We start from the raw sequence: 15,456 nt of genomic DNA on the forward strand, positions 1-15,456 counted from the left end.
ACAGAGGGAGGGGAGACAGAGGGAGGGGAGACAGAGGGAGGGGAGACAGAGGGAGGGGAGACAGAGGGAGGGGAGACAGAGGGAGGGGAGACAGAGGGAGGGGAGACAGACGGGGAAAGGTAGAGCTGGGGAGGAGAAAGGAAGGCGGTGGGTGGGATGGTGTAAATAGAGAGGGACACATATACAGGGCTGCTTTTATTTTCTGAGAAACCTGGTGAGGCGATGGCAGGGCGCAGCAAGGTCTGGCCGTGGGAACTGGTTCCTGGAGGTGTCAATAGGAGAGAAATCCAGTTTGCACGAATGAGGAGAGCTGCTGCCACTGCAAAATGCATTCTCCAAAGGCAGCTCTTCATGTAGGAGGCAGGAAATTGGCCACTGCTGCAGGCTCGTTACATGAGCAACATTTTCACTAGGACCAACTGCAGTGCTTTCCTGCCTCACTGCAATGTTGATAGGATTGGTGCCAAAAAACTTCAACACTGAGAAGCAAGTAACATTTTGTTTAGATAATATATTTTCCTCTCTGTCTCAGGTGCTTACTCGTGTGACAGGAACTAACTTTTGACACTTCACTCAGTTGAGCATTCTTCATGCACGAAGCTCGACAGAGTGCTCGCAGGCTTTTCAACCCTATCACCACCAAACCCAACCCCTGTCCTCATTTGACGTGCCATTTCCTGTGAGAATCTTGGCTGACTTTTCTCCAGCCTCAAGATAACAGAGACTTTCTGGTCTGTTTGATACAATGGTGTACTACACAGTGCATTTACCCAGTGAGCGTTCAAAACACCTACAGAATACTTATCAAAATATCAACGACATTAATCTCAACCTAATGTTGCTATGATAAAGCTCTCGAAATCAGCTCCCATGGCTTCATGGTGACATTGCAATCACTTAGTGAGATATTGTAATCACTCTCACCTACCATTCCCTGTGGAATGATGGCACTGATGGTGCTACTCACTGGTAATCAACTTCTGGAGTATCACTCAATACAGTGACAATTACATCAGACCCATTAATTCAACAGTGTGGTGCGACCATACAACAATTGCATGGAAAATCCTGGCTGACATCTTCCAAAGAAAGAACTTACATTTACATACAAGTATTTTTATAACACTTTTATATGTGGCCACCACGAGGTGCATCACAAGGCCTTAACAAAACTATATTCCAACTGCTCTGAGAAGTATTAAAAGTATTCATCGCTTTATTCAAAGAAAGACTGACATTTATATAAGCAGGTTTCTTAAACTCGGAATGTTCCAAAGCACTTCACAAGCAACAAAGTAATTTTGATGTGTAGTCATCGTTCAAATATAGGAAATGTGGGAACCAATTTGTACACTGCAAGCTCCCATAAACAGCAATGTGATAATGAGCAGACAATTGTTTTAAACTGTTAGTGATGTTGATTGAATGATAAATATTGGCCAGGGCACTAGGACAGATCGTCTCTGGTCTTTTTTGAAATCCTGTCATGGGATCAATCATGGAAAGGGTTGGCTGGTTTAATGTGTCCTCCAACAGCACAGTGTTCCCTTGGTACCGCTCAGAAACGTTAGTTTCGATTTTTGAGTGGGCTTGATTCAGGAGAGAATGCTACCAACTGAGCCATGGCTAACACAGGAGAATAAAACGGGAATTCTCCCAGCCAACATTCCCCACTCAACTAATGCCACCAAAAAAATGAGCTGTTCATTTATGTCATTGGAGCATCATTCATGCAAAATAGTCACAATCCTCATTTCCAATAACAGCTTATATTTATATAGCACTTTTAACATAAATAAATGCCCCAATGTACTTCTCAGAAGCAGTGAGCTACATAAGGAGCCCACATAAACACAGTATTGACAAAGTGCTTAGGGTGCTGTGGTGTGACAAGGCATCATAGAATTGCAGATTTTTTTCATTATAACCTTGCTTACCCCCACAAGTTCCAAATCTCTGCCAAGTCGCTTTGTGGAAACACCACTATGTGGCTGCAGCATAGAAATTATAAGCAAAAATATTGGTAAAAATTTGGTAAACTAATGACACTTTAAATACTAACTGATAATCTCACCTGGGCAGGGAATGTGATTAGAAAATGGCAAATAGCAGGGAGCAGAGAATGCTCTTCATGAAGGTATTTACACAGAAACACATAGATGTTACAACACAGAAACAGGACATTTTATCCCATCCAGTCTGTTTTGATGTCCAAACTCTATACAAGCAAACAATCGTAATCATGATTATCTGCCTGTTTCCATAGCCCTTTATCCCTCTTTCCCTCATTCTGCAAAAGAGTAGGTTGGAACAGAGTACTTCCAGTGGTTGAGGGACATGGATATAAGATCAAAATAAGCAAGAGCATCCGGAAAATGCTTTCTTTTCTTAACTACAAAGAGATTTATGAGGCCGCAGAGTGCATTTACCAGGTAGAAATGTTTAAGAATAGGTTAGAAAGGTTGTTGAAGAAAATGGGTAAAGGGATAATGGGAACTAGGTGTGAATATGGGATTAGGATTACTACTTTTATGGAAGAAAACACTTTCATGGGCTGGTCAGGCCAAACACCCTGTTTCTGTGTGGCAATTTCTACATAAAATTCTGTTATGGAGGTTGGGGTCAGGAGGAATAGACACCTGGAAGGGAGTTGATGCCTGAAATGACAAAATACCTACACTTGCTCACCTGAAAACAAATGTTTAAAAAAATTAGAGGAAAAAAAAGCAATAGTGCAATCTAATGTTGGGAGTCTAGGAGCTTGTAATACATTACTCAAACAATGGCTGCCTAGTGCAACTTGCTATCTGAGTCTAAGACTGGATCATTGTCATGAAATCCCATACAAGGTCCATGAGTGCCTGCTTAACTGCAAAAAAAAGCATTTAAAGACACTATAAGACACACCAAGCAATACCTTCATGGCACACACAGAGCACACCTTATTATGGCCAGTAAAAAGTTAAGGAATACTCACGAACCTAAATGGCAGCGGATCCGAACATTTGTGGGGCCATAGTGTTCAGTAATGTGTGTTTCTGGGCTCATTACGGAGAAACAGGCATTCCCAAAGACATTGTTACTGATGAAAGTGCGAAGACTGCCTAGCAACCGGTACGTCCGGGGGCACCTTCTGCAATTACTGGGAATGCAGATGCCCTGGTTAACCAGATAGAAGGTGAACCAGTCGCCTCTGGGGGTGCTGTTAACCTTCCAGCCCTGCGGAAGGCTGCAGTTTGAGAACACCTTGAAGATCATTTCAAACTCGGCCAGGATGGCTTGGTAGTTCCGTTCCAGCAGCTCTACATCATGCTTCTGGGCATCACGTGCAAAATAAGGAGTTGTCGGCAAGTCAGGCAGGAAGAAAACTTCCGGTTTCTGAATGGATGGCCTGTTGTTCAAATACCGGCTCTGTTCCCGAATGCCTTTATGGATCCGTCCCATTCCTGACCACGAGTAGTGCTTGGCATACTCCTGCAGATTGTGATAAAGTTTCTGATTGCGTCCCTCATTATGGGTGCACCTCACGCAATCGGCAGACTGGCAGTACATGTAACCGTTTTGCAAACCATTTACATCAGTGCTCTGCATCATGGCATTCACTGGTGCGTAGCTCCGAGGCTGCTCACTACCTACGTGGTAACAGTACCACACAAAAAGTGCCAGGATGCAGGCAAATGTGGTCACTGCGGTTACGTCGCACTCTCTCAGTGCCTGTAGGCTCGCCAGAACCAAGCCATTCATTTGGTCCAGTGTCAGGTCCCAGTCTGTGAACCACTCTATGAACATGTTTCCAAGGTTCCGGTTAGATCGATGTAACAATGCAACGCAGTCAGTCCTCGGCTTTCGCACAGGCACCCACACCATGCAGTGTTAGTAATTTTCTTAATGGAAAATAGCAGCCGCGGCCAAATCGACAGGCAAGGATGGCATTTTGGCTCCCGAGCACCCTGTCAGCAGCCAGGAAACATTTAGTCTGTCTGTACGTCTCACAGAACATACACATTACCACGATCTTCCTGCTGCATAGAAGAGAAACCAGTGGAGCCTCGATTTAGATTGTTGTTTTATAGAGCATCTGGTTATAAATCAGCATCACTAAAAGCTCCAGGTTCCTACAAATAAGAGCATAGAGACAGACACATACGTACAACACAATTAGTTCCATAATAAACTGGATTTAAAAGAATATTACATACATGTTAAAAAATATTTTAACAGTGTTTTAAGTCAACCTTCTGATTGTGCACTTCTGATAAAGGCAAGAATAATTTTTAAAAATGGAGAACCGAGCAATAATTCTGATTGTGCACTTCTGATAAAGGCAAGAATAATTTTTAAAAATGGAGAACCGAGCAATAAATTACACAACATTCCAACAAAATAAAAATCTAATTGTGAAGCAGCACTTTATAACAATTCAACACTCTATAAAACCTTGAAGATAAAGAATTAGGGAGGAAGCAGAGCTGGCTAAACTAGTAGGCAGGTCAACAATTAACAGATGCAGTCAGTGTTCTGAAAATCCAGCTAAAAACTGTCAACTTAAATTATCCCCATTATACATAAGAGAACAGTTTGAAAGACTATTAGTCTAAGGATGAGCTCTGTGAATCATAAGTAGCTACAAGCAATGGACTCAATTTTTAAAAAGTTACTTTTCAGATATATGCCTGTGTAAGCGCCATTTCAACAGCACACGCAGACATGTAGTTACATACACAAGGCATAACACCAGTGGGATAATAATCAGGAAAGATCCAGAAGGCTGTGATTCTTTTCTCTGAAAGACAGAAGACAAAGTGGACACATGACAATAGGTTTTTAAAATTAAGGTATTAGGTTGGATTTAAAGAAACTGATACCAAATGTGTAAGAGTCCAGAACAAGAGGGCACAAGTGCAAGATAGCCATTAACAAGTCAACTTTTAAAAATTAATTTATGGGACATGGGCTTCGCTGGCTAGGCCAGTGTTTATTGCCCATCCCTAATTGTCCTTAAGAAGGTGGCGGTGAGCTGCCTTCTTGAACAACTGCAGTCCCTGTGGTGTAGGTACACCCACGGTGCTGTTAGGGAGGGAGTTCCAGGACTTTGACCCAGTGACAGCGAAGGAACAGCGATATATTTCCAAATCAAGATGGTGCGTGGCTTGGAGGGGAACTTCCAGGTGGTAGTGTTCCCATGTGTCTACTGTCCTTGTCCTTCGAGATGGTAGTGGTTGTAGGTTTGGAAGGTGCTGCCTAAGGAGCCTTGTTAAGTATTTGCAGTGAATCTTGCAGGAGGAGTTTCTTTACACAGAATGGTGAGGATTTATAACCCACTGCCAAATGTAGTAAATGATGCAGATAGCACTGATGCACTCAAGGAGAAGCTTGACGAATACATGAGGGGTAAGGGATTAGAGAGGATTGGGCAAGGTGGGAAGTGACAACTGGACTGGAGGAGGCTCAAATGAGTACAAACACTGACAAGCCCTCTCTCTGTACTGCAGATTTTATGTAAAAATGGTGTGCCTGTGCCGGCCCTCTGAACACCCCAAAAGGGCATGAAGAGATGGGAGAAGATGCCCTTTCACACCCCAACATGCCCTGTCCTATTTAAATTTGGAAATGTGGGTAACATTGCACATGCAAGTCGGAATGTTTGCAAAACTACTGGTTTACTGTACCAGGGATGCAGTTTTACAGACATTCCCATTAAGAGGTCACCTCACTAACTAAATGATACAGTTAAGCACCAATGCATTACGGTGCTCTTATTGCTCTTTGGTTGCCGGTTCCTACCACACAGCCATCGGCCTCCCCCACGTACACTGCTGCCATACAGTTTCAGTTATCCAGACAGACTAGAGAATTGTTTTCCTTAGAACAGAAAAGATTAAGGTGAGATTTAATAGAGGTGTTCAAAATTATGAGTACATGAGGAGAAACTGTTTTCACTTGCAGGAACCAGAGCACACAGATTTAAAATAACTGTCAGAAAACCCCAGGAGAATTTTCATTACTCATCGAGTTATGATGACCTGGAATGCCTGAAAGGGTGGAATGCACTGCCTGAAAGGGAGGCAGAAGCAGGTTCAATGGTAACTTTCAAAAAGGAATTAGATCCCTAATTAAAAATGTACAACCACAGGGAAAGAGTAATTAATAGATCTGTCAGTGGGCCGGCACAGGCACAATAGGCCCACAATGGTCACCTTCTATGCTGTTTGGTTCTCTATTGTAGTATACCAGAATTTGTACTGGAATGTGGGGGCTTAAACAGGCTGGCAAGCTTGCAGTGCTTGGCGGCACAGCACCTCAGTGGTGACAACAAGACGCACTGCTCATGCAGGGAAGCTATTCAAGGCATCGTGGCCAGCATAAACATGCATTTCCCATTTCCTGCCATCTCATAGGGGGACCAGCATTGAAACAAGATTTGAAAAAGGAAGCTCACTAGAGTGACATGTTTATCAAAAGACCAAAGTCTATATTATAAAAGTCCCTATTTGACTAAGTATCTCCACATACTATTCATAATTGGCTGTTGTTTGGTTTGGGTAAACAAGGATCAGTTTGACTGTATTGATTTACATTGACAATTTTCTCCTTTCTACTTGTGAATGTATTAACTAAGCATCAGACGCACTCTGTCAAAAACAGAAAATGTTAGAACATTCAACGGGTCAACGGCAGTACAGGCATTGACTATTGTGACTGAAATCAATGGCCACTATTTGTAGGCTGACTTTGTAAGCAGGGTTCTCCCAACAATTCACTTTAACTTTGGTGAAAAATTCAAGAAAACTCCAGAGAAAATGACCATTCTCTGGTTTTCTGCTGAAGTTACAGAGCCCAACTGGGAGGACCCCATGGCCATTTAACTCATATATGTTAGTCCAGGAAGTGAATTTTGGAGTAGCCATGACTTTCTTTGCTCCGCCATTGGTGGCTGTGCCTTGAACTGCCTGCGCCATAACCTTTGGAATTCCCTCTCGAAACCTCTCTATCTTTCTCTCTCTCCTCCCTTTAAAAACCTCCTTAAAAACTACTCCTTTGTCCAAATCGTGGTCACCTAGTCCTAATATCTCTTTATCTGGCTGTGTCAAATTTTTCTGATAACGCTCTTGTGAAGTGCTTTGGGATATTTTATGACACAGGTTTTATAATAAATAAATGCAAATTGTTATTAATATTAGAGTCAAGCAAACAAGGGCGCTTCCAACAGGGGACAGTGGAATCAATCAGTAGAGAGAATGCTAGTTAACTTGCACCTTCTTGGCCCAGGACTCCTGAGGGCAATTGCTGATTACCATCATCCCACTTCCACCCCTCTCCCTCTAGCTGAAACAAGCTAACTTGACAGTGGCTGCCGATCAAAGCAGATGCTTTCTTGAATAACCTTAGTGCCAAGCTGAGCAACCTATCCTACTTAGTAAAGAAGAAAGGTTAAGGCTATATAGAAAAGAGTAATTTAATGAGTAAATGCAGAAGGAAGTGTTGTACGGAGTTATGCAGATCACCATCAAATTTAATCTCTGACTGGATTTCAAATCATAGGGCCAGAGGTTCTGGTTTGGGCACAATTGGCAATTCTGGCACAATTTGTGCCCAAAATTGCACCTGTTTTGAAAAGTGTCTCTCTCCATGCCCCAGGCCTCAAGTTTCTGCTGAAATCCATTTGCATAGCGCCAAACTGAAAACCTGCCATAAGCTAGCACAATTGGGCAGTGTCTTAAACCGTAACTTAAAAAAAAATTTGCTTCAAAAAAAATTCCTAGATACATTTAAGAGTGGTAATGTGGCAGAGTTTGATTAATATAGCTGAGAGTGGATTTATCACAAAACAACTCTTAAACCACGCGGTCAATTCACCGCCTTTGAGTAACCTCATTTCAAATGACTGAAAATGACTTTTAAAAAAATATACAAAACTCACATTTGTATGTGTATTTGTGTGCACGGGTTGTACATGTCACTCACTCCCTCTTCCTTTTGCTATTTTTTAAAAAACTGATTATCTGAAATTTCATCTGCTCCTGTCACCTAAGACATTAACTCATCTGTTCTCTCCACAGATACTGACTGACCCGCTAATAGTTCCAGTGTTTTCGGTTTTTGACACAACACAGACACACATAACAAGCACACAGACCAGCAGTGGAGACGACCTGACAACAAATTGTTAATGCACAGATATCAGAAAAGGCCAATTTGGGAACTTGATTCCCAAGACTGAATTGGACATTGGACTTCCACAATAAATGAGCAGAGCACTCATCTTACTTCCGCTCTTCAAAAGATAGTGTTTTGATAATTGCTAATAAAACTCAAATACCATGAAAGCCCTCTTAACACACTATCTAACACTTAGAAGACACTGTCTGCTTGCGTGAAAAAGACATAAATTAAAATTGTCACACTACTATTGGATGTGGAGGTTGTGCTGTTTGGATTTGTCATGCAGCATCTTGTAGCTATGTGAGCAGTGCACAGCCTGTGAAGGTCAAAAAAACAAAAGATTCTTCAGCTTTAAACTCTGCAAGACACAGAACGCTGACTGGTCAATAACTGCTCATACAAGATCAGAGAAGGCTAGAGTGAAGGCCACAGAGCATCAGGGGTTCAGATGCTGAGAATACAAACATATTTTGATTAAGCCTCCAAATTATGAGCATCCCTGTTGATGATCAAACATACATACATTTTGTACTATTTGCAAAAGTAATACTCTTTTGTAATGGAGATTTTAAAATTAGATTTCAAGTAGAATAGGCTTTAAGTGCAGATTCAGTAAACAGGATTACATAATCCACTACAGATGGGCTGTTTACTTGAGCCTCAGAATCATAATTCTGCGTCAGGATTGCTGCTGTAAATCAAGAGAATTACAGAGAACAATGGAAAATGTTGTTTCAAGAAAGGATCATTAGCACATTAGCTTTGTGAAAGATTGCACACACAACTCCCCACGTGGCAAGGTCTCAATCATGAAATAAAGAGACTAGCATTTAAACGGTATCTTTCATGACCTTAGGACAGCTCAAATCTCTTTACAATTTGAACAATGCACAATAAACAGCAGTGAGATAATGACCAATAGTTGAGGAAAAACTATTGGCCAGGACACCGGCAAGAATGCTCCTGTTCTTCAAAATAGTGTCATGGGATCATTTACATCTCATTTAATGTCGATTTAACATCTAATCTGAAAGGCAGCGCTTCTAACAATGCAGCACTCCCTTAGCACTGTACTGGAGTGTCAGCTTAAATTTTGTACTTGAGTCTCTGGAGTGGGACTTGGCCCTGCAATCATCTGACTGAAAGACAAGAATACCACCCACCGAGCCACAGTTGGCAACTTGGTTAGTAATGGGGAGGCAAAGGCTCAGCTCTAACCCAAAAAGTAAAATAGAAAAGAAGAAAATAAAGCCAATAGGGAAGTTCAGACTTGGTCACTCTTGTTATTTTAATAAATGCTGGGAAATGAAGGAGTGAAAACAGAACAAAAAACACATTTCCAATTGTGTTCGGTTAAGGGCTGATGGTGCACTTGTCTCCAATTCTTAAGTCATTGTTTCCCTGAGGTTCAAAACTATGAATTCCTCTCAAGTGTCTTTAGCACATCCTGCTACAGTGCATAGTTTTTCCAATCTCAAACTTCATGGAATCTCAGAACTGTTACAGTTGAGAAGGAGACATTTGATCATGTCTGCAGTGGCTATCCAAATAAGCAATCCACCACCTTCTCTGTAAAACTGCAAATTCTTCCTTTTCGGATAACAGTCGAATTCCCTTTTGAATGCTTCATTGAACCTACCTCAACCACACTATCGGGCAGTGCATTCCAGACTTTAACCAATCGCTGTGTGAAAAAGTTTTCTCATAATGCTTTTGCTTCTTCTGCCAATTACTTTAAACCTGTGCCTTCTCGTTCTCGATCCTTTCATGAGTGGAAATGGTTTCTCCCTATCTACTCTGTCCAGGCACCTCATGATTTTGAATACCTCTATCAAATCTCCTCTCAGCCTTCTCTTCTCCAAGGAAAACAGTCTCAATTTCTCTAATCTATCTTCATAAATTAAGTTCCTCATCCCTGGAACCATTCTTGTGAATCTTTTCTGGTAGCGCATGACTTTTACTTTCTAACTTATCTCTTCTTTCCTACTTTTTTCCAGCTTTGATGATCACATGTGGACCCTACACATCAGGAACATTCCAGCTTTACTCCTCAGTGGATGCAGTATTAACTGGTCTATACTGGGACAGTGTTGGGGTATAACTGGTAGAGTAGTGCTGGATTAAGAAAGGGGAAAAAACAGCCAGGGTCCAGTAATTCCAACTGAAAATGCAAGGGAAAAAGGCAGACGAGGACAGGATTGGGCTCAGCTGTGATGGTTAAGTAAAGCTTGGTGACATTCTCCATAAATACTCGCACATGAAGCATGGCTAGATGCCAGAGGTAACTGACAACCATAAAAATGGACCACAACAATGCCTTCAGGAGGGAGAGAAATGAAAGATTTGTATTTACATAGCACCTTTCATGACCACAGGATGTCCCAAAGCACTTTACAGCCAATGAAATACTTTCAAACTTTCAAAGTGCAGTCATTGTTGTAATGAAAGGAAAGCAGCAGTCAATTTGTGGACAGCAAGCTCCCACAAACAGCCATGTGATAATGACCAGCTAATCTGTTTCTGTGATGTTGATTGAGGGATAAATATTGAACAGGACACCCCGGGGGAAAACTCCCCTGCTCTTTGAAACAGTGTTTTGAGATCGTATAGGTTCACTGGAGAAGGCAGAAGGGGTTTCCGTTTAACGTCTCGTCCAAAATGGCACTTTCAACAGTGCTGCACTCTCTCAACAGTGAAATGGAATGTCAGCCTGGATTTAGTGCTCAAGTCTTGGGGTAGGACTTGCACCCACAATCTTCAATTAAAGTGACAGCAAAGTAACATAAAAGTAATGCTCTTCTCTCTTTTGACCTACTACATGCATCTAGTGCACAAAGTTAGATACAGTGTTGGTTAGATCTACATGAAAGCTCTCAAACAATCACCAGTGTGATGTTTTAATTTCCCATAGCAGCTAATCTTACATCCCTCCAATCAAGGCTGGCAATTTTGCATGCAATTGCTGGGAGGATCCATTTCCACCAAGCCATGAAGAGTGAAAATACATTCAACTCATTCTAGGCAGATTAGAACCAAACTCCACTGAAACAGTTATCGAGTTTAAAATATACTATACAACTCTGATAGATTCTTGCACCAATTTTGTCCCATTCCCTTCCTTCCCCCGCAAAGGCAATGATTCATACTATGTATGCTTTTACAGGCACTGATAGTCCTTTGGGACCTTGCTCTTGAGGCCCATTCTTCATCTAGAAGCCTAACCAACAAATATTGGCAGATTATTGGAATATGGGCAGTGGGTGGGGATGGGGGCAAGCATTTACATTACAGCCAAGATCAATGTTCTTCGTAGATCATTACATAAAAATCAGGAGCAGGAACCCCCAGCAATTTTCCTCCAATTACCAGCCCAATTTTCAAGAAATCAGTCTGAAAGCCAGAGCGTGCATCTTTTGTAAACACGAGCTAGTACAGGTAGATTTTTAAATGTGCTAACGGCAAATCATCATCACGCTAATGTTTATTATTGACATCTTGAAACCTCTCCGTAGTGGTACAGCAAAACGCATCAGTGACTACGGTTGAACCAAACCCTTTTGCAAAACCATTTATTAATTTGAAATAATCAAGTCGCTAGCATCTAATTCCACCCCCCAGCTATTAGATGACCACTTATTCAGATGGCAAGCCAGCACCACGGATCGTGATACAGCTCGTCTGCTATCAGCATTGCATGTGCATTGCACCTGCACCAGTACCAAGTCTCGCATTTGCAGTCTAATCTGCTGCACAACCACAGCGCTGACAGAAAAACCACCTGTGACACACACATTTTATATATACATATATAGACACATCACAGAGTTTAAAGTACCAAACGACATCTATTGCTCATCAACCTCCCCCTCCCCTTTTTTTGCAGGTGAGGTGACCGATCAGAGTGATACAGTGACAGGCCTGAGCTTGCAGTCTCTTCTTGACCCTGCATTAACGTGACATAAACCCAGCAGCAGTGGCTGGGAAGGGTAGGAGAGAGAAATATATACAGTGGGATTTATATGTATGTATATATATATACATATATATATACACACATACACACACACGTGAAAGCTCAGTCGCTGCCTGGCTGCAAATGCAATTGTGCCAATGCCTCAGCATGATACCAAACAAAGCTGATGATTGCATTTACATGCCCACCTTCCCTAGCCATTGCAGAGAGTCAGTGCCCACCTGAATGATGCTGCCACCGAGCAGATTCATTAATCTGCAGCTTCCTCCAGCCAGCCAGCCAGCCAGACAGTCGGGGTGACGTCACCGCGCCGCCCGCCACGCCCCCCCCATCCTCGCGCCGCCTCTCATCGCAACTTCCCCTCCGTCCTGTCTCCGCTTTACCTCGAGCTCTCCCTTCCCTTCCCTTCCCATCCCATCCCATCCCCAGCTCCGGACGTGACCATGACACTTCGCGACCCGTTAAGATTCCCCCGACCGCCCTCTCCGCCTGCTGAGGCTGTAAACCGGAGCGGCGGTGGTGGCCAAGACTACAACTCCCGGCGGCGCCTTCACCTGCGCAAGCGCGTTGTGGTGTTGTTTTTGGCGAGGGGGGGGGGGGGGGGGGGGCGGGGGCGTTGTGGTCCCGGTCGGGGAACGCAAGATTCTCTCCCGGCCTCCCCCAATAGCGCCACCTGAAGGAACGCACCCACTTGACGTTCCAGTCCACCACCTCCGGATGTCCCAAAGCAAGGATCGCCGGCCGTAATAACCAGAATAGACAGTTCTCAAATTTGGACAGAACCGCAAAAACAGTATCTGAAGAGTCTAGATCTGTTACTCATATGTCAATAATGATAAAAAATAAGAGAGTCACGTTTGGACAACATTTTAGAGGCTTTCAAAAAAAGTTGTGAATTGAAAGATACTTTCTCGCAAGTACAGAATCACAGAAATGGCACAGCACAAAAAGAGGCCATTCAGCCCATCGTCCCTGCACCAGTTCTCCGAATAAGCAATTCACCTAGTGCCATTCTCCCCATTGAATCGCACATTCTTCCTTTTCAGATAACAGTCTAATTCCCTTCTGAATGTTTCAGTTGAACCTGCTCCATCACACTCTCAGGCAGTGCATTCCAAACCCTAACGCTGCATGAAAAAGCTTTCTCCGATATCACTTTTGCTTCTTTTGCCAATTATTTTAAATCTGTGCTCTCTTGTTCTCGTTCCTCAATATCTTCAAAGTTCAAAATCATTCAATCCACCACTCTCTCCATTGTGGTACAGCAAGTGATTAGGAAGGCAAATGGAATGTTGATATTTATTGCGAGGGGACTCTAGTGTAAGAGTAGGGACATATTGCTACAGCTGTACCGGACCTTAGTGAGCCCACATCTGGAGTACTGTGTATAGTTTTGGTCTCCTTACTTAAGAAAGGATATAATTGCATTAGAAGCACTTCAGAGAAGGTTCACTGAACTGATACCTGGATGAAGGAGTTATCTTATAAGGAAAGGTTGAGCAGGTTGGACCTATAACCATTGGAGTTTAGAAAAAATGAGAGGTGATTTTATTGAAACATATAAGTTTGATAATGTTACTGAACTAGTAACTCAGAGGCCTAGGCTAATGCCCTGGGATCATGGGTTCATATCCCACAAACTGAATTTGAATTCAGTTAATAGATTTAGAATATAAAGCTAGTCTTAGTAATGGTGACCATGAAACTCATCAATTGTTGTAAAGACCCATTTAGTTCACTAATGTCCTTTAGGGAAGGAAATCTGCTGTCCTTACCTGGCCTGGCCTACATGTGATTCCAGACACACGCAATATGATGGATTCTTAAGAACCCTCTGAAGTGGCCTAGCAAGCCACTCAGTTCAAGGGCAGTTTGGGATGGGCAACAAATGCTGGCCTTGCCAACGAGGCCCACATACCATGAAAGAATAGAGAAGAAAAATGGAGTTAATCAATTTAACTGAATGGAGAAGTCTACTCTTCTTATGCCCTGATAAGGGCAGAGACTGTGACTTTAAAATGAGGATTGAATTGTGTCTGCATGCCCTGGTCCACTTATTCCCTGCCCTCTAACTTCACTTTACCCGAAGACTAAATTTGATACTGATCCTCTATGTGCGGCGCCACAGGTGATTGACTCATATATAAATATCAAAATAAGAACTTGTGTTGGATCCAACTCCACACCCCCCCGAGTAAATTCAATACTAATGTTTTGTCAGTAGATAATTAAAAGCCTGAATGCAGATTATATAACTGGCTTCGTCAATGAAAGTGAACAAGATGGTCTCTGTATAATGGGTCTTCTGTGTTGAACAGGGCATAATGGATTGTTAAACCTGAAAGCATTTTGCTGCGTTATTGGATGCAAATTTTATGCTTCCTGAGAAAACTGCTTTTAAGTGGAGGTGAAGAAAATCGTTGGATTTCTTTGATTCTATTGTCTTTTATCAATTTGCCAACACAAGCCAAAATACAGCTTGATAAAAGCGAAATACTGCGGGTGCTGGAAATCTGAAACCAAAACAGAAAATGCTGGAAAAAGCCATCTTCCAAGATCTTGCCCAATTGACCATTCTTGTTACTAGCTAGGAATTGTTGGCAAGCTCTTTGACTGTGAGATGCATCACAGTCAGACCTGCCAGTACGGCCTGGATGTTCCTAAAACTGCACTCTTCTGCAGTGGCTGCTGGATAGCAATCAGGGACGGGAATCCTGGCTGCTATTTCTCTTCTATAGCGCAGAGATAAATCAGCAAAGGTAAGATCATAGAATGACCCATTAACTAACTCAGCACAGCCTGGGACCAAAACTTGGGACCTTCTTGGTCTGTATGGCTCAGTTCCACGCTGAGCAAATCACTTACTAACGGCACCATTGAGAAAGCTGGAGCAATCAGAGAAGAAATAGGCAGGTCCTAATTCAGCATGGTCTAGAGCATTATCACATAAAAACAGAAAGTGTTGGGAAAACTCAGCAGGTCTGGCAGCACCTGTGGAGAGAGAAACAGAGTTAACGTTTTGAGTCCAATATGACTCTTCTGAGTGCTATTAGCTTGGTACTGAAACAGGAAGGGAGTCACCAGATCGACTGAGATCACTATAATAATCCACAAAGAGATTTAATAATGTCTATTAGGCATTGAGACAGAGGCCATCTGAACTATCTGAAATCCCCAACTTTGTTCTGAGCTATCCCTTTAAGGGAAAAGGTCATGGTAGGGAAGAAGAGTATCAACAAAAAGCACCCATGTTCAAGTATCCCCCCATCTTTTAACCCGTTTCACGGTTAAATTTGCCCAGATCAGATCCCACCACAAAA

The 15,456-nt window shown here is 42.5% G+C and overlaps 1 protein-coding gene across 3 annotated transcripts in view; it reads right to left on the reverse strand.

Moving 5' to 3' along the window:
- Positions 1-12,445, reverse strand: part of asphd2 (aspartate beta-hydroxylase domain containing 2) — a 36,149-nt gene extending 23,704 nt beyond the window's left edge. Inside the window, exons 1-3 of one of the 3 annotated variants that reach the window (XM_041201892.1) lie at positions 12,358-12,390; positions 4,722-4,783; positions 2,982-4,115 (exon numbers count right to left, since the gene is read on the reverse strand). In XM_041201892.1, coding sequence (XP_041057826.1) covers positions 2,982-3,867 — 886 coding nt within the window. In that variant the 5' untranslated portion in view covers positions 3,868-4,115; positions 4,722-4,783; positions 12,358-12,390. Of the gene's footprint in view, positions 1-2,981; positions 4,116-4,658; positions 4,784-12,357 lie in introns of all 3 variants that reach the window. The other 2 variants (XM_041201889.1, XM_041201890.1) reach the window with 2 other exon arrangements.
- Positions 12,446-15,456: the final 3,011 nt, after the last annotated feature.

The sequence above is a fragment of the Carcharodon carcharias genome, chromosome 13 (genome assembly GCF_017639515.1).
Source record: "Carcharodon carcharias isolate sCarCar2 chromosome 13, sCarCar2.pri, whole genome shotgun sequence".
NCBI lineage: Eukaryota > Metazoa > Chordata > Chondrichthyes > Lamniformes > Lamnidae > Carcharodon > Carcharodon carcharias.